General features: G+C 46.6%; 1 protein-coding gene across 1 annotated transcript in view; it reads right to left on the bottom strand.

The window, feature by feature from the left end:
* The window catches only part of VWCE (von Willebrand factor C and EGF domains), a 39,835-nt gene that overhangs the window by 9,798 nt on the left and 10,453 nt on the right, over positions 1–19,584 (bottom strand). Inside the window, exons 4-16 of the mRNA XM_066619799.1 lie at positions 19,009–19,137; positions 18,292–18,408; positions 18,055–18,171; positions 16,764–16,892; positions 15,156–15,409; positions 14,975–15,068; positions 13,977–14,059; positions 7,645–7,732; positions 6,951–7,036; positions 6,294–6,411; positions 6,000–6,085; positions 4,026–4,122; positions 2,616–2,698 (exon numbers count right to left, since the gene is read on the bottom strand). Coding sequence (XP_066475896.1) covers positions 2,616–2,698; positions 4,026–4,122; positions 6,000–6,085; positions 6,294–6,411; positions 6,951–7,036; positions 7,645–7,732; positions 13,977–14,059; positions 14,975–15,068; positions 15,156–15,409; positions 16,764–16,892; positions 18,055–18,171; positions 18,292–18,408; positions 19,009–19,137 — 1,481 coding nt within the window. The remainder of the gene's footprint in view (positions 1–2,615; positions 2,699–4,025; positions 4,123–5,999; positions 6,086–6,293; positions 6,412–6,950; positions 7,037–7,644; positions 7,733–13,976; positions 14,060–14,974; positions 15,069–15,155; positions 15,410–16,763; positions 16,893–18,054; positions 18,172–18,291; positions 18,409–19,008; positions 19,138–19,584) is intronic.

Genomic DNA, 19,584 nt, shown 5'->3' with positions numbered 1-19,584 from the left:
ATCCAGAGTCACCTGTCCTCCGGTGGGCTCCGTGACTAGCTGCTCTAAGCCACAGTAATTTAGCACATCAAGAAATCCGGTTTCCTTATCGTGACCAGAACACAAATTGACCCAGTCAATATGAGGATAATTGAAGTCCCCCATGATTACAACCCTGTCCCTCCTTGTCACTTCCCTGATCTGTTTCCTCATTTCAAGGTCCCCACCCGATTTCTGGTCTGGAGGATGATAGCACACCCCCAGTATTACATCGCTGCACAAGCCTGGTAATTTAACCCACAGAGATTCTACGGTGGAGTCGGACCCACCTTCAATCTCTACTTTGCTGGATTCTATCCCTTCCTTAACATAAACGGCCACCCCACCTCCAACACGCCCCTGCCTGTCCCTCCTGTAGAGTTTATAGCCCGGGATTGCGGTATCCCACTGATTCTCCGCATTCCACCAGGTTTCCGTTATGCCCACTATGTCAATGTTTTCCCTTGTCACCAGACATTCCAGTTCTCCCACCTTTGCTCGTCGACTTCGGGCATTCGCATAAAAGCATTTGTACATGGAATGCCCCAGGATGGGCTGCTTATTCGGTACACGGAATGCCCCAGGATGGGTTGCTTATTCGGTACACGGAATGCCCCAGGATGGGCTGCTTATTCGAGATAGAAATAGAGATAGCAACTTCTCCCAAGGGCACCAAGATTTCACAATTGAGCAAGGATGAATGCTCAGGGCCTTTCCAGAATAACAATTAATTTATGATTAACAGAGTTGTTAAGGAAGGCACCAGGAAAAGGCAGGCAGACCAAGGGGAGTAGCACCTAGTAGTCAGCATGTACATACCCCTTCTGGGTCTCTGCTTTCTCTTTTAACTGGGTCAGAAGCTGAATAGGGGGGGAATGGTAATTCTATCTGCTGCCACTACCCCAGGCTGAAGTGATCAGGCAGAAGGGGGCCATCTGGGGAAAAAACCCTCCCAGGAGAGCACAGAAGCCCAGGGGTTATCTGAAATAAAATTGTAATAGCATCCACAAATGACTGGATCTGACAATTCACTGAATTCCCTGTGAATAGGGACTATGGAAGCAAAGAGTTAAAATGTAACTACAGTAGTTTATTAAAAATCCAAAATAAAAAGAATTAAATAAAATGGGGAAAAAGTAGGGGAGGAAGATAGGAAAAAGTACAAGCACCTGGCTAGCTGGACACAAAGAAGAAGCTTGACAAAATGGATATTGTAACCTAGCCATTTTCAACCACTGTGCCGTAGCACACTGGTGTGCCGCGAATGGTCCCCAGGTGTGCCGCGGGAATTTGGGAGAGGGTCATTTATTAGTAGGGCCATTGGGAGATGTGAGCCCCCCACCTACAGCATGGTGTGCCTTGTCAATGGTCAAAACACTGATGGCATGCCTTGACCATTTTAGTGTCCTTTCAGTGTGCCACAAGATAAAAAAGGTTGGAAATCACTGCTGTAACCAGTAATGTCTGGGAAAGAGAAGCTACTGAAGAACAAAGCACACAAACCTCCCAACGCCCCTGAAGTTTGCAGTTAGGTTTGAAATGAAATGAGAAAAAAACAAAATTAATTCCTTAATTGCATCTAGCTAGAAATATAGTCTCTACTGCTCACTACTTACATCAGCCCCAGAATCCCTGACCCTCCCTGCACTTACTGGAGAGCAATTGGAGGCGCAATCCTAACCCTTTATGTCAGTGCAGCTCTGAGGCAAGGGAACAAACATTCCCTTACTTTGAGGACAAAGTAAGTGACACTGTGAGTGACACCCAACTGCAGGATGCAGCACACGTCCCATTGGCACAGCTATGCCAGTTCTGGAAAGTACTGACATAAAGGGTTAGGATTGCGCCCTGGGTGTGTTTCTGCTAACCTACACTAGAATTCATGGTAGACCTAGCAGAAACATACATGAGCATCCTGCGATTGAACTTAAGTACAGTACCTAAGGTTGATTATATCATATAGTTACCTGATTGGAGGAGGAGAACCCACCTCTCCATCCCACCCCTTTAGGTTTGGCTGCCCAATTGTAAGCACATGCTAATCTCAGTTGGAGGCTTGGCTACTCCGGACCTAAAGAAAGATTCAGATTCATATGAATACATGGCTGTGAGGAATGGCATTTCAAATAAAGGACACAGACTGCTGCAGGAAGATGTCTCATCAGCTCTTGAACCTGTGCTGAACCTGCACAGGAGCTTCTTGTGGGGAGGGGGGTTAAAAGTATTCAAAAATAAGAAAAAATAGGCAAAAAATAGGGGAGAAAACAGGGCAGTTGTCACAAGAATGCTCAAGCCACTCCTATTCTAGCACCATCTCCTATCTCCATACAATGGACTATATCTTGCTGCTAGAGGGTGAGAAAAAGATTTCTTTCTTTGCACTTCCCTGAGATTTTGGAGGTATATTTTTAAAAGAGAGACACACAGCATTCTTCCAAATCTTTCTTGAATCATTAAGAAAATCAGGACTTTGTGTTCTTGGGAAGCTGATTTTACAATCCTGAACAAGCAATTGTTTATTGTTTTCTATGTAGGATAAGTTACTAGGACAATGGAGCACTTCCTGTAGGCCAGGAGAGCAAAAGCTCAGTACTTACCAAACAAATGCAGCTTAGGCAGGGGTCCAAGACAGAGGGAAATGTTTCATTATTGTAATAGATCTTTCCTGCATAGGTGCAGCCTTCAGTTAGGAAAGAGAAAACATGTTGGCTTGTCAAATTGTGGCACATCAACAGCCTGTCTGTACAACATAGCCAAGAACTTCCTAGGCTTGCAGAGGGTCAAATAAATGGCACAGGGGGTTAATAACCAAGCATGACAAAGGGATTATCTTCAACTCCTTGCAGTGCTATTATACTGTTTCATCCTGTTTACACAGTGAGCCACAAACAGAAAGAAGCAGCAAATGTTCTGTATGTGCTATATTTTGGCTACAAACCTATACGCAAATACTTGGGAGAAGGTTCCACTGAACTCAGTGAGACTTACTTCTACGTAGATATGCACAGGATTGTGCTTTGACTTAATCTAGCAGGGCTGTTCTTATGTTCTTATCTAGTTCTAGGAAAAAAATATAATCCTGCATTTTATGTGAAATTTAAAGCTTTGGAATGATGTCTGACTGCAAGCAACACTGACAGTTGTGCACTTCATGAGCAAAATATTGATTGTGCAGCAAGATCTAGAGATAGCTTAGGCAAGCACTGTCTAGAAGTACTCTTCAATATGGAGTGAACACAGTGACTCATCCTCAACATCCCATTCATTTTCAATTAACACAAACATTCAATTGCCTTACAAACATCAGAAGCAAAACCTGAATTTTATGGCTAGGGAATTTGGCACTCTATTTTGGCAAATAGGATAACACAGTCTTTCCCCAAATGTGGGTACTGACTGACTGGTGGGTCATGAGGCCAAGCACAGTGGGTCGCAATCTGAACCTCCCGCCCGTCCTTGCACCGGTTTGGCTCCAAATAGGACCCATTCTGGAATCCCCATGATTTGCTGGAGCCTCTGAAGGCCCCTCCCAACCCAGTAACCTCTGCAGACCTCTGCAAGCCTCTGAATGGCCCTTAGAAGCATCCATAAGCCACTTCCAGTTTGCTTCCAAAATCCAGATGTGGCTTATGGAGGCTTCTGAGGGTCATTCTGAGGCCCACAGAGGCCTGTAGAGGGGGTTGCTGGGCCAGGAGAAGCCTCAAGCACTATCAGGAGTATCACAATCCACTGCAGAGGATGAAGTGGGTCATGGCATTGCAAAGTTTGGGAACACCATGGGATAACATCTAGCTTGACAAGATGGAAATAGTTTTATAGGAAGAAGGAATGTATTTAGGTTATATATTATTACAGTTACATTCTACTTTTTTCCATCATGGAATACAAGCTGGCATACATGGGTTTCCAAGACAATTATCCATTCTGGCACTGACCAGACCTTGATCTGCTTAGCTTCAGCAGCGTGTCTGTCTAATGTGCCCTCAGATCACTGCATGGGAATTTACCTGCTGAGCAGTCTGGACAGCACTGTCCAGGGATCCGGATTGGATGAGGACATGTCTCCAAGCAGTCTGTCCTCTTGCAGCTCACTGAACCATCTGCCTGCAATAAAGAAGAACTTCACAGAAACCCACAGCACAAACAGCAGGACTGTTGTGGGCAGACTTCAACACTTTATTAAATCATCAAGACCCTCCACATGAATGTGCAATATATACCTAACTTGTAAGCAGAAAATATTATCCCTCTCTATTGTTTTCGTTAAAAGATTTTGTAACCATTCCATCAATTTGCACCTATAAGGTGTCATTGAAAGCACATGACATGAAGATAATAGTTATATGATGGACGACCCAAGAACAGGCAGGCCAGCTGGCCTGAGCTGTCTCCAGCTCAGGGTCGGGGCTGGCTGTGGCACAACCTGGGGCAAGGGAAATCAATTCTTCTTCCCCCGGGTAATATGGTAGCAGTTTTAATGGGGCTACTTGGATCCACACCACATAAAGTGGTGGTGCACATCTGAGCAGCCTGGCACCAAGTCAGGCTGCCTGGAAGAGGGGGTTACAATCCTGTCTAAGTGCCAGATCCTGGCCCCAACCCTCCAAGACCTGGTTTATCCATGGGTCTGCCCGCCGCCCACCCTCCCCTGCCCCAAACACCCCCATTTCACCCTCTTTCCACCATTCTCAAACTCCAGCACCATCCGGCACATACTTTCCCACCCACTGGCACAGTGGGACCCAATTTGGCCTCCAGAGGCGGTGCAGATCCATAAACACCCACAGTGGTGCAGAAGAGGCCAGCACAAGGGACTTGCATCAGCCTAGGGCACACTTTGAATTGAGCCCTTAATCTTACAAATGTGGCTCATAATATTAGCATTCAAAAGTCTCTGAACTTCCTTTAGCACTCAGCAGTCTAGACCAGGGGTATCCAAACATTTTGGCAGGAGGGCCATATCTTCTCTCTGATACTGTGACAGGGGCTGGGGGAAAAAGGAATTAATTTACATTTCAAATTTCAATAAATTTACATAAATGAATTTATTAGAGATGGAACTTATATGAATGAATGAAGGTCTTGTAGTAGCTCAAGGCCTGTTAAAGGCCTTACACAAAGCAAGGCCAGCCTTTCCTTTGCTGCCACTGCTGCATCACAGATGTGAAACAGCAAGTAGTGGAGGGAGCCCCCGTCCCACCGCTCAGGTGAGAGGTTCTCACACTGAGAGCAGTTGCGCCAGGCCAGCATGGGCTCCAGCAAGTCTCCAGAGACTCATTGGAGACTGGGGGCTCCCCACAGGCCAGACTGAGAGACCCCGAGGGCCGCAAGTGGCCCCCGGGCCAGGGTTTGGGCACCCCTGGTCTAGACCAAGGCTGTTCAGTTATCCTGACATCACTGCAGTTAATCCCACAGCCAGAGGGGTCATGGCATATGTGTGACATCAGAATAGATCAGCAAATAGCATCAACAGAACTGGGATAGGCAGGGGGGGTCAAAAGTTGAGAAGGAGATTGCAAGATTTGAGGTCAAAAACAAGAAATGAAGGGCATAACAAATTGGGGGAGATTAATTTTATTTACTTAAAACATGTGTATTCCAATTTTCCTTCTATAAAGATTCCTAGCAGGTACACTTCAGTAGGTTCAATGACAACCAGTGCATGTGGGCTATAAGCATGCTATTTTATAAATAAAATTCAGGTGCTTTGAACCTCCTAAGGGGTCAGGATACAAGTTCTAAATCTCACAAGTTTGTCAAGTATAGCAATAGAACAATGCAGCTGTTCTACTCAGTGTCCCCAAAGAGTTTTCAAATATATACAGACACTTGTGGACCAGATTAGAACCATGTTACTCAGAAGACCAATATGATTCTTCCAGTGCAGGAGGAAGAAAAGTAGGATAGGAGAGGGAACAAAGTTTATGTGACAGCTGATTGGAAAGTTACAAAACAGTGAAGTAGAGCAGGTTATCATTCACCTGGCAGATGCATAACTCACAGGGATCACCCGGTGACCAGATCTGTCCAACTGGAAACTCAATTCCATTGTCATCCACATAGCAACCTTGCCAAGAAGAGAGGGACAAGGAAACACAGCATGTGTGAAAGAAGCAGGAACAGAGGCTAGAGGGTTCACTCCACTGAGTGTAATGCGTACATGCTCTTTGCCTTAGCATACCAATGCACATATATAATTTGTAAAGCTACAAAATGACTCACTGCGTGCTTACAGGTTCCCTCACATGCATACCAGCTGATCACGGGGATCTTACCTGTCATGGGTGCAGCCTTTCGGCAAGTAAAGCAGCATTGTCCTGGAGCCAACAGCCAATCATCTCGGGGACATTCCAGAGTGGGGCAGGGAGTGAAAGAGCACTCAACATCTCCTTGCTGAGGGAGGATGTGGTGTCACATGTTACATACAGTAATGACAGTAGAATGTAGAAAGGGGGGACCAGGTCAAGACACTTTTCTATAGATTCTTCCTTATTGATTTTTATAAAATAGGTTCTGCATCTCTAAGGCTACAAAGGCTACAAAGGCTTGTAGACCAACACATTCCACTTTGTCCCTCTTATCTTGCATAGCACCCATGGCACTATTGAGAAGGGTATCCCTGTATATCCTCACTCAGACCAAATCTAGGGTGATCACATAGTTTTAAATTAGCCTTATTACACTGGTAGATCCTCCAGCATCTGCCTCTAATATTAATAATATTAATAATTAATAATATTAATAATAATAATAATAAACTTTCTATCCCGCCCTTCTCCCTAAAGGGACCCAGGCCTCTAAAGAACAAGCAATAAGGAACATGAATAGATTTAGCTGAATAAACATACCCTGTTGAGTAGGATTGGGTGAATAGTTTCCCTGAAAAACAGTATGTAATGATAAGGAGCACAGGGACCAAGGTTGAGACCTACCCTACACACACAGGTGGTGCAGTCATCACCATCCAGGCTGAACTCAGCTCCCTCTGCATAGACCTGACCACGGAAATGGCACTCCGCTACAGATGAAAACAAAAGGGGGTCAGTGCAGAAGATCCAAGATAGGGAACTCCAAAAAACATCCTCAGCATTGTGCAGAGGGTCTCTTGCTGAAAAAGAGTGCTAGCTACTTCTTGTCTTCTTGGTTATACAGTTTAAAGTTTTAGTTTTACCTCTTCAAGATACGAGTTCATTATTGACAACAGGCCTAGTCTACAAACAGCAGGTCATATGGCAAAATTATTCCCAGACTGCAGAAGGCGTGGAAGATGATTGAAAACTTCATTGTAAACAGAAAGCTCAATGTCTTTTCCTTTCATATGGAAAAGTCAGGCCACTGTAAGGCAAACAACTTACCCAAGGGCAAGTGTCAGAGCTAGGGAGGGAGGTCAAGCCCTGGCGTCTAGTTCTATCTAGGCATGCTTTGTAATGAGAAGGTGGCAGCAGTACCTCCTTCTTTATGCAATTTGTATGAAGAAATCAGGGCTCCATCATTTCACACCATTTCTACCATCCAAAATCTGGATTTGCTGAGGAGCATCCTTCAACAGAAATGAGTGCGCTCAGGTATCCCTCAAAGCCAGCTTGTCTTGTGATTGGTCATCAAGTAGGATGTTGAGAGACCCACCTGGCTGGCAAGGACAACAGTCAGTCTGAGCAGAGCTGGGACACGGACTGGGTGTGCATTCAGGAGAGATGCAAGATATGTTGCCTGCCTGGAATCAAGAAACAATAAAGATTATAGCACAAGTTTGTCAAGCTTTCATTTTTTGGCTTATCTGACCTCATGCCCAATTATCTTCAGTCGCCAAAGATATCAAAGCATGAAGAGCACTATCTTCAACAGACGCGTGTGGCCTCTGGGAACCCTAAGTGCCTCTGGGACCCCAAGTGTCAGGTAAACTGAGAGTTTAGCATTTGGGCGAGGAGAAGGCAAGTAGACCTCTGAGTTTTGGAGAAGGAGAGGAGGAAGACGACAAGAGGGTAAGTGTACTCTTTCTAACTCTTTGTCTTTCTAACTCCCTGTCTTCTAACCTTAACTTTAACTTTAAATCAACCTTAAAGCAAAATTGAAAGTTAGCACCTAAGGGAGGTACGTAGGTCTAATCTGAGCAGGAGCAGAGTCCTACTCGTGAGTAAGAACCCAAGGGTCAGGCACTTAAATCAAAGTTGAAAGTTAGCTGCACCTAAAATAGCACCTAATCGAAGGCAGGGAGGAGGATAAAGTGGAAAGCAGGGTTTTCTACTTTGTTGTAAATTAACCCTATACTTAACCCAAGTTAAACTTAATCTAAGTTAGAACATAGCCTAAACAGTTCAGTAAATTGGGACACAGGATCTAAAAAGCAATAAATAATTAAACAAACTCAAATAAAAACTAGCTTGAGGTTACAAAAACAGTCCAGCCTAAGAGAACAGAACTAGGAGGGAAAGAACTTAGTAAGGGGCAATTCCCAACCACCCAGGCATAGTCCATTTTTAGAATTTCAGCATCACCACCTTAGGAGGTGATAAGAGCCCCATTAGGCTAATCCAAGCACTCCATTCAGGAGCCTGCAGAATAGGTTACGCCCATCAGCAGCCTTTTGTCTTCCTGAGCTTTTGTAAACTCACCTGGGAAGACCACCCCCCCCTTTCAATCAGGAAGGAAGGAGGGAGGAGGAGCCAGCCAGGAGTATAAAGCTAGGCCTGCCATCGCGTGAGGCTCTCTCCAGACATGTGTGGCCTCTGGGAACCCCAAGTGCCAGGTAAACTGAGAGTTTAGCATCTGGGTGAGTTCAGCAGCAGGGCGAGGAGGCCAGGGCCCCATACACTGCCCTTCCTCTTCCCTTGAGAAGAGGGCTGCTAACCAGTGTAGGGTTTTTTAAAGTACCCCTAAATAAAACAACAACAACAAAAAAGCTATGCAGTCAGGCAGCCAGCAGCAGGGTGGGGGCTATCCAGTGTTCTGCATTGAGTGCCACATGTATGATTATATGCCTCTGGGGCATAAGTCATGGGTGTGTCCTCGGTGCAAGGAGCTCCAGGGTCTCAGGGAACGTGTCCGCTCCCTTGAAGCCTTGATGGCCGACCTGGAGAAGCGCAGGCAGACAGAGGAGGACCGTGGGGAGACTTCCGGGGACGATCAGGCTTCGTCCCAACCTCAGGCATGCAGCTCCTCAGCTGCCTGGGTGGGAAGTCTCGGGACTGGAGAATGTCACCCTGGAGAGAAGGGAAACAATCCCCTAGGGGGGACCCCTTCTCCAGGGGATGGGCCCGTATCCGAACGCACTCAGGATACTCCTCGGCGGGAGGGGGCTTCTTGTAGTGGGGGATTAGATTATTAGAAACATAGAGAGGGGGGTTTGCGACGGATGTGAGGACCGCATGGTGACTTGCCTGCCTAGTGCGAAGGTTGCGGACATCACTTCTCATCTAGACAGGCTAGTAGACAGTGCTGGGGGAGAGGTAGCAGCTGTGGTGCATGTCGGCACCAACGAAGTGGGCAAGTGTAGCTGGGAGGTCCTGGAGGCCAAATTTAGGCTTTTAGGCAGGAAGCTGAAAGCCAGGACCTCAAAGGTAGCGTTCTCTGAAGTGCTACCTGTTCCACACGCAGGGCCAGCTAGGCAGGCGGAGATCAGGGGTCTCAATGCGTGGATGAGACGGTGGTGTAGGGAGGAGGGGTTTAGATTCGTTAGGCTCTGAGGAACGTTTTGGGACAAGCGGGGCGGGCTCCACTTGAACCAGAATGGAACCAGACCGCTGGCGCATAACATTAAAAAGGTGGCAGAGCAGCTTTTAAACTGATCCCTGGGGGAAGGCCGACAGGAGCCGAGGGGCATCTGGTTCGGGACTCCTCATCCCTATGGGATGAGGATGGGGAGGTTAGAGAACAACAAGACAAAGGCAGAGTAGGAGAAGAAATTGGGAAAGGTAGCCTGATGGGATGTGATAGACGGTTTGGCACAATGAGAGGATGTGGGGACAAAGGAGCGAATAAGCAGCCCATCCTGGGGCATTCCGTGTACAAATGCTTTTATGCGAATGCCCGAAGTCGACGAGCAAAGGTGGGAGAACTGGAATGTCTGGTGACAAGGGAAAACATTGACATAGTGGGCATAACGGAAACCTGGTGGAATGCGGAGAATCAGTGGGATACAGCAATCCCAGGCTATAAACTCTACAGGAGGGACAGGCAGGGGCGTGTTGGAGGTGGGGTGGCCGTTTATGTTAAGGAAGGGATAGAATCCAGCAAAGCAGAGATTGAAGGTGGGTCCGACTCCACCGTAGAATCTCTGTGGGTTAAATTACCAGGCTTGTGCAGCGATGTAATACTAGCGGCTTGCTATCGTCCTCCAGACCTGAAATCGGATGGGGACCTTGAAATGAGGAAACAGATCAGGGAGGTGACAAGGAGGGACAGGGTTGTAATCATGGGGGACTTCAATTATCCTCATATTGACTGGGTCAATTTGTGTTCTGGTCACGATAAGGAAACCGGATTTCTTGATGTGCTAAATTACTGTGGCTTAGAGCAGCTAGTCACGGAGCCCACCAGAGGACAGGTGACTCTGGATTTAACATTGTGCGGTATGCAGGACCTGGTTAGAGATGTAAACGTTACTGAGCCATTGGGGAACAGTGATCATGCTGCGATCCGTTTTGACATGCACATTGGGGGAAGAATACCAGGCAAATCTCTAACAAAAACCCTTGACTTCCGACGAGCAGACTTTCCCCAAATGAGGAGGCTGGTTAGAAGGAGGTTGAAAGGGAGGGTAAAAAGAGTCCAATCTCTCCAGAGTGCATGGAGGCTGCTTAAAACAACAGTAATAGAGGCCCAGCAGAGGTGTATACCGCAAAGAAAGAAGGGTTCCACTAAATCCAGGAGGGTGCCCGCATGGCTAACCAGCCAAGTTAGAGAGGCTGTGAAGGGCAAGGAAGCTTCCTTACGTAAGTGGAAGTCTTGCCCTATTGAGGAGAGTAAAAAGGAACATAAACTGTGGCAAAAGAAATGTAAGAAGGTGATACGGGAGACCAAGCGAGACTATGAGGAACGCATGGCCAGCAACATTCAGGGGAATAATAAAAGCTTCTTCAAATATGTTAGAAGCAGGAAACCCGCCAGAGAAGCAGTTGGCCCTCTGGATGGTGAGGGAGGGAAAGGGGAGATAAAAGGAGACTTATAGATGGCAGAGAAATTAAATGAGTTCTTTGCATCTGTCTTCACGACAGAAGACCGTGGGCAGATACCGCTGCCCGAACGGCCCCTCCTGACCGAGGAGTTAAGTCAGATAGAGGTTAAAAGAGAAGATGTTTCAGATCTCATTGATAAATTAAAGATCAATAAGTCACTGGGCCCTGATGGCATCCACCCAAGAGTTATTAAGGAATTGAAGAATGAAGTTGCAGATCTCTTGACTAAGGTATGCAACTTGTCCTTCAAAACGGCCACGGTGCCAGAGGATTGGAGGATAGCAAATGTCACACCAATCTTTATAAAGGGAAAGAGGGGGGACCTGGGAAACTATAGGCCGGTCAGCCTAACATCCATACCTGGTAAGATGGTGGAATGCCTCATCAAAGATAGGATCTCAAAACACATAGACGAACAGGCCTTGCTGAGGGAGAATCAGCATGGCTTCTGTAAGGGTAAGTCTTGCCTCACGAACCTTATAGAATTCTTCGAAAAGGTCAACAGGCATGTGGATGCGGGAGAACCCGTAGACATTATATATCTGGACTTTCAGAAGGCGTTTGACACGGTCCCTCACCAAAGGCTACTGAAAAAACTCCACAGTCAGGGAATTAGAGGACAGGTCCTCTCGTGGATTGAGAACTGGTTGAAGGCCAGGAAACAGAGAGTGGGTGTCAATGGGCAATTTTCACAATGGAGAGGGGTGAAAAGCAGTGTGCCCCAAGGATCTGTCCTGGGACCGGTGCTTTTCAACCTCTTCATAAATGACCTGGAGACAGGGTTGAGCAGTGAGGTTGCAAAGTTTGCAGACAACACCAAACTTTTCCGAGTGGTGAAGACCAGAAGTGATTGTGAGGAGCTCCAGAAGGATCTCTCCAGACTGGCAGAATGGGCAGCAAAATGGCAGATGCACTTCAATGTCAGTAAGTGTAAAGTCATGCACATTGGGGCAAAAAATCAAAACTTTAGATATAGGCTGATGGGTTCTGAGCTGTCTGTGACAGATCAGGAGAGAGATCTTGGGGTGGTGGTAGACAGGTCGATGAAAGTGTCGACCCAATGTGCGGCGGCAGTGAAGAAGGCCAATTCTATGCTTGGGATCATTAGGAAGGGGATTGAGAACAAAACGGCTAGTATTATAATGCCGTTGTACAAATCTATGGTAAGGCCACACCTGGAGTATTGTGTCCAGTTCTGCTCGCCGCATCTCAAAAAAGACATATTGGAAATGGAAAAGGTGCAAAAGAGAGCGACTAAGATGATTACGGGGCTGGGGCACCTTCCTTATGAGGAAAGGCTACAGCGTTTGGGCCTCTTCAGCCTAGAAAAGAGACGCCTGAGGGCGGACATGATTGAGACATACAAAACTATGCAGGGGATGGACAGAGTGGATAGGGAGATGCTCTTTACACTCTCACATAATACCAGAACCAGGGGACATCCACTAAAATTGAGTGTTGGGCGGGTTAGGACAGACAAAAGAAAATATTTCTTTACTCAGCGTGTGGTTGGTTTGTGGAACTCCTTGCCACAGGATGTAGTGCTGGCGTCTAGCCTAGACGCCTTTAAAAGGGGATTGGACAAGTTTCTGGAGGAAAAATCCATTATGGGGTACAAGCCATGATGTGTATGCGCAACCTCCTGATTTTAGAAATGGGTTATATCAGAATGCCAGATGCAAGGGAGGGCACCAGGATGAGGTCTCTTGTTATCTGGTGTGCTCCCTGGGGCATTTGGTGGGCTGCTGTGAGATACAGGAAGCTGGACTAGATGGGCCTATGGCCTGATCCAGTGGGGCTGTTCTTATGTTCTTAACAGATCACAGAAATGGCTTGATTATTACTGGCACCACCATGAACTGATCCCCCCATCACCAATCCTACTGAAATCCAAATGCCACTGCCCCCCACTCCACAGCTTTGGCTGCTGATGAACCTAGGCACTTCTCTTTGACAATATTCACACCTTGCATAGACTCGCTTGGTTCCAGAAGACCTGAGTTCACCCTGTATGGCAGAGATCAACTGCTGAGAGCATATTGTGGGGGTGACCTCTGAAGAAAGGCATTGGACTGAATATGTGCAGTTATGTATTGAAGGAATTGCCAACCATGAAAACTGAAAGAGAATGGAGTGCAGCTTACCAAGAAAGAGGCTCTCCTAGTTGTTTCTAAGAACAAGAGGAAGGTAATGGCATGCTATTACCTGTATGCTGCCTGACATATAGGTTTGGGGCTTGACTATTCCTGGTTGTGATGTCATTGCCAGGTTTGGAGGGGAATGCTCCGTGGGAGGGCCTAAGAACTAGCAAGAACAAGAGGGGCAGGAAAATCCTTTTCTGATGGAAGCCACTCTTTCTTTTTTTCCTTCCACTGTTTGTCTCCTTCTCTCCCCTGAGTCTGGAGAGATCTATGCATGCTTTAGAAACTCTGATCAGATAATACCAATGGTAGGATGTTGTACACAGGTGACTACTTTTGTCCTGGGATAAACAGCTTATTTAAGTAATTTCTGCCCAACATTGCATATATGCAAATGTGTGCACCTGTGGGCTGGGCAGAAAAGGGTTAAATTCCCTCCATTACTCCAAAACTCCCTGGATCTTTGTAAAAAAAAGTGTCCACCTGACTGAGCTATCCTCTTCAGGCTCATACATGCCACTGGCTCAAAGCAAGTACAGTGGCCATTACAGCACGTATCTCCAGTGCAGGATGCCACTGGAAGAATTATGAATTGTTCTCCTCCAAGCAAGAAGACAAGCCCATTAGACGCTGTGAGGCTTACCAGGCAGACACAGACTGTGCAGTTCTCATCAGAGAGTGAGAAAACATCCCCCTCAGCTCTGGCAATCCCCTCAAAGAAACAGCCTGCAGGAGACAGGAATACGAAAACTTTCCTCAGAGACAACAGGAGTGCAGAGAAAAATCTTCCACGGAATCTGGGAAAAGCTCATTTGTCTGCAGTTATGAAGTCATTTTAAAAGAGTTTGGCACAGGTGGTACTGATATTAATCATGGTAAAGCCTACCATGCTCAGACTAGGGAAGGTCCATGTGCCACAGTGAGACAAGGCGACACAATAAAATTAAAGGAATCATTCAAAGTGGGAAAGATTAGGGCCCCAACATAGCATGCGTCTCAAGGCAGTGTTTCTCAAACCTTTAGTACCTGGACCCCCTTTTTAGAATGAGAATCTGTCAGGAAGTGAGGTCATGACCAGAAGTGACATCATCAAGCTAGAACATTTTTAACAATCCTGGGTTGCAATCCTACCCACACTTACCCAGGACTAAGCCCCATTTACTATCATTGTTAAAAGCTTATACATAGTAGCCTGTTAAAAGTACAGATCTGTAACATTTCCCCAAATGCAGTCACATTCCATAGGAGCATCAAGTCTAATATATTAAAAACAAAATATTGAAATGAATGGGGACCCACCTGAAATTGGCTCGCAACCCACCTAGTGGGTCCTGACCCACAGTTTAATAAACACTGCCTCAAGGAATGGAGTAGTGAGCAGAACTGGACTTTCTAATTCAGCCAAAGAAATATCCACATACAGGCTATGTGAAGCTATGGGAGGGTAAGGTAAGGGGATGCATTTCTTTGAATTGATTTAGAAATAATAATTATTATCATTAATTTGATTGTATTTTACAAGAATTGTCTGTTTTAGCTATGTGCACATTTCTGTGTGGTATAGTTTCTTTTAATGTAAAGATTTCCTTGGTAACAGCTGTAGCTTCAACAGTAAAAAAATATTGAGGGTACAATGCTCACCTGTGCAGCTGGGGCAACATTCCCCCTCAGTCAGGAAAACTGGGTGAGAGCAGGCAACCTGGCATATCACTGCAGTGCATGTCACTTGCCCACTCTGTAAATGAAAAAGACAGATCACCATAAAGGTGGTAGCACAGGTGAGAGTGGAGAAAGAATGTGGAACCTAGTACATACCACGTACCTCACAGGAACACTTCAGACATCCTGGCTCCATCCAGTGGCTGCCATTTTCATGAGACACCCCTCCATGCCAGCAAGTGGAAGGTAGGGAAACCAAGGGGACAGAGGAACTTGGTGAAGGAGGTGGCATGACCTCCTCCTGCAGCAGCAGTGATGGTGCCACTGGGCTCACCAGCACTGAGGGCCTGGAAGTTCTTAGTGGCAGGGGTGTGCCAAGGGAGGGACTAGGTGGAGGGACTGGAGGAGTGGGAGAGGCTGCAGAGGGAAGCATAGAGAGAGTGGAAAGGAGTGACGAAGGAGACTGAGTTCTGGGTGCACCTTGAGGAGCAGGCGCTCGGGAGGGCGGAGAGCCCCTGGGAGGGAGGACAGGCACTCCAGATTCTGGAGGGAGGTGTAGAAGAGTTGGTGGGTGCTGGAGAGATTGCAGGATGGGAGACGGGGCCAGGCTGGTCTTTGAAAAACCTGTTTGGGGATGGAGGGGGGAAGGGAGGGTGAGAGGGAGAGAGAGAGAAGGCCATTTAAGGAAAGGTCAAGTCAGCTTATGAGTCCCCTGAAGATGTATGTTCAAAATATAGTGCATTCCAGCACACTGGGGTGCCTAGGCACCACAGCTGGTTCACACTGATGGCATATGCACACACACTGGCTTGAGAAGGACTCTTTACCCAGTTTTTACAACTAGGAAAAAAGCCACTGTCCACAGTACTTTTTTCACAGACCTTCCCTTAGCTGAATTCTCCATCTTTCTCCTTCTACATCAATAAAATGGGAAACTGCCCTCCCATACAGGAATAGTAATAAATGAGGGTTAAACACCTTGAATGTGAAGATCTTTAAACTTAGAGCAATCAAAACTTTTGATCTTCCATCAATGCCTCCCATCCATTAGTTTCTTTACTCCCTTGCCTCACACATACATATCTAGTCATTTCCCCAATGATTGAAATGCATCTACCTCAGAATCACAGGGCCTCTCTAGCAGTCAGTATATACAGCAAAGTTGTTACTTATGCAGTGCCAGGGATCCAGACACTGCTCTTCTAGGTAGCACTCCTGATGTGAGGTGTTGTGTTTCCCAGTAGCCAAGTGGCAATCTTTTGCTGCTGGAAAATTGCAATTCTCCTTCCAAACCCCATCCAACCCATCTAATGAATTATTTGTAATAGTGAGTGCAGAGTGGACTGTTGTTTTGTGAGTGTGATGGACACCTATGGACTGGTGACACAACTCTGTGAAATCTTGTAATTCTTAAAGAAACATCAATTTGACTACCCCACTGTTCTGAGGCAGTTACTGAGCAGTGGAGCACATGCTTTGCATGCAGGATAGCCCAAGTTCAAGCCCTGGCATCTCCAGGCACAGCTTGGAAATACCTATCTGAAACCTTGAAGAGCCACAGCTAATCAGTGACTAGATGGATCAACAATTTGAGTCTGCATTAAGACAGTTTCCCGTGAAAGCTGTGCAACCCTGCAGCTGCTAGCTATATAGCACCAAAGCTGGCTGAGAATCTGTGTCACTGTCGATAGACCTCCCTTCAGCCCCTAGAATAAGTGAACCACCAGAAGATTCCACACATACAGTATTTATGAAGGGAAATAGTACTTACCTTCACAGGACACTCGGTCCACACTGAGCCGGTAGCCTGGGCGACAGCTGCACATAAAACTCCCCAGCGTGTTGTGACAGGAGTGTTGGCATGTTCGCTTCTCACTGGGCCGCCGGCATTCATTCACATCTGCACCAGATGTACAGGGTGCTAGGGACTTACATTAGGGCTGGGTTGGCTCAAGCTTGTGGCTGTACAGGCATTCCTATTGCTTAGCCATGCAAGGTCAGAAAGGAGGGGACCAAGTGTATTTTCACATGATCAAACTGGACTAGGATCCCCATCTTGAGGCCCCTTTTGTGCTGTGTGCATTTAGTAGCAATGCAGCAAAATGGCAACTGGGTAGTGGACAACAATGGGCCACTGATTGTTATTTTCCTGGCAGAATGGGAAATAGGGAACAATTCCATGGAGATCTCTGAAGAATTTCTACCGCTTGATCTTTTTTAAGGCAACTAACTGTTTAGAATCTCTTTAAAAGCAATATTATTATTAAGAATATTTAAGAATTTTCAACAGCAGTTCACCGAGTTCGCAAAAGTTTACAGATAAAATAAAATATCCATATGCATTCTGGTCTTGTGAATAGTTCAACAAACATTCACAGTCAGACTGCAGACCAAATGAGATCCAGAAATTATCTACCCAGGTTGGTCAGGTTGCAATATGGAGATTTCTCCTGTACCTCTAAAATAGTTGCTTTACTTTAAAGAAACAGCTATGACTTCTGCCCCTTTTTAACCTGGTCCTTTCCTCTGCTCTTCCTCGCCTGTTGCAGTAAGCAGGGCTCCAGTCATGCTGCATTTCTAGGGAGGAGAGGGGGTGGAGAGAAGAAGGAAAGTACTGGGGGTTGTGGCAGAAACAAATAAAGGGAGAATATGCAGGTTGTGAGCTAGCTCTCCTATCCATCCACCTATGACTGTGATGCACCTATATAAATAATATTTTCTTGAAAACTAGCAGGGTTTTAAACCATGATGCTTTGGTCTGGCCAAAAGGAGGGTGTTCACCATTTATTCCCTATCAATGTCTGTGACAGTGAGGGCAACAGCTGCCTTGACCGCATTTAGGGGATGAAGTGTAAATTCATCTTAATGACAGGAGGAGGGTGTTCTCTTGGGGAGGCACCAGGCCAATCCTATCCACACTTTCCTGGGAGTAAGCCCCACTGACTCTAATGGGACTTACTTCTGAGTAGACATGCCTAGGATTGGGCTCTAAGTTGGCACCTCTGGAAAGGAAAGGTGGCCTGCTCTTGCTTTTGTTTTGCAACAAAAGAAGAGACACTCACCCACACAGGAGTGCCGGTTGCCATGCAGATGGAAGCCAGGATAGCAGGAACATCGGTAGCTGCCAATACTGTTCTTGCAGTGATGCTGACAAGGAGTTGCCAGGCACTCATCGGTATCTGAGAACAAAATGGATGACAGTGTTGTTGCACACACTAAAACTTACCTTTGAAAACGTCTTCTACCACCCTTGCAAACATTTTTTTAAGCTCTCCCCCCCCCATTCCACACGGTCTCACCTTGACAGCTGTGCCGATCAGCAGAGAGTTGCATTCCAGGGCCACATTCACACACAAAGCCACCTTCTGTGTTCACACATCGTCCCTCACAGGAAGAACTCAAGCACTCATCAATGTCTGAGGAAAAGATGTTCCCATGTGTCAGTGACTGTAAAGGAGGGAAGAAATGACCTGGACCAAGGGACTGAACAGTGACAACAGAGAGGGGGGCAATTTCAGAACAAAAGGGTGACAAAGCATTAGAGGGGTGGAGCTACTGAGCCATAACCAGCAATATCTGCACAGAATGCCTCTTTTCTGAGTATACCACTGGCTGATAATAAACCAGCTGCTTCACAGTCTCATCCGATTGCGGTGCAGGCAATGTTTTTACCACCATGCCTTGGCGTTTTTAGACTTGCAATGGCGTTGAGAAGGATACCTCATAATTGTAGCAAGGCAGGCCACATGAAGGGTTTGCTATGGGGTGACAACCACTGCTAGAAGCAATTTAAAATCATATTTGTGCAGCAGCCATCTTGTGTGCCTCAACCTTCAGCTCCTCAGAAGGAGCTCCTTCACAGACTCCCAGAAGGGCACAGTGTTCGACTGCAGGGAGAGAACTCTTATGATGCCGTAGCCAGCCAAGAACCATTGCCTGTGATTGGGATGGGATGGCTTAAGTTCTTTCTGGTTCTGCTGGCTCACCATAGAGAAGATATCCCTCTTCTGGCTCACCTGAGCAGCGCACACCATTGGCTGTCTCAGTCATGGAAAATCCCAGTGGGCATACCCGCGCCACCTCCTGGCAGCCACCATGATTGCAGGCAAGGTCACAGCCATACTCTCCACAGGCACCAGGAGGATCTGAAAAGATGAGAGCGGCAAAAATAGGACCCAAGTACCAATGCCAGTGTCAGGTTGATGGGGGCCCTGGGGCAAATCCCTGTACAGAGCACCCTGTGGCGTCCCCACCCACCTCCTGATGGTGCATTTGGCCCAGCCAAAAGCCACCAGTACCGATGGTTCAGAAGTCAACCTGGCCAGATGGAACATCTGATGAGTGTGGGAGTCAGTGCCCCACCCAACCCAACCCCCGAGGCCACCCCTGCCAGACATGTTGCTGAGATGGAAGAAATACAGGTACGCTTTATGTTAGCAGAGCTAAGGGATTAAAGCAGCCCCACACACAGCAAACTGACTTTTGTTAAGAACTTTGTCCCAATAAAGTTCTTAAGAAAAGTCAGTTTGCAGCCACAAGACAGGAAAGGAAGTTAAAAGAAAAGTTCAGCTAGAGTAGGAGAGAGAAACTCA

Source organism: Tiliqua scincoides, chromosome 1 (assembly GCF_035046505.1).
Source record: "Tiliqua scincoides isolate rTilSci1 chromosome 1, rTilSci1.hap2, whole genome shotgun sequence".
In the NCBI taxonomy this organism is placed as follows: Eukaryota; Metazoa; Chordata; class Lepidosauria; order Squamata; family Scincidae; genus Tiliqua; species Tiliqua scincoides.
Note: the sequence above shows the minus strand (reverse complement) of the source record. Positions and strands in the feature narration are given on the sequence as shown.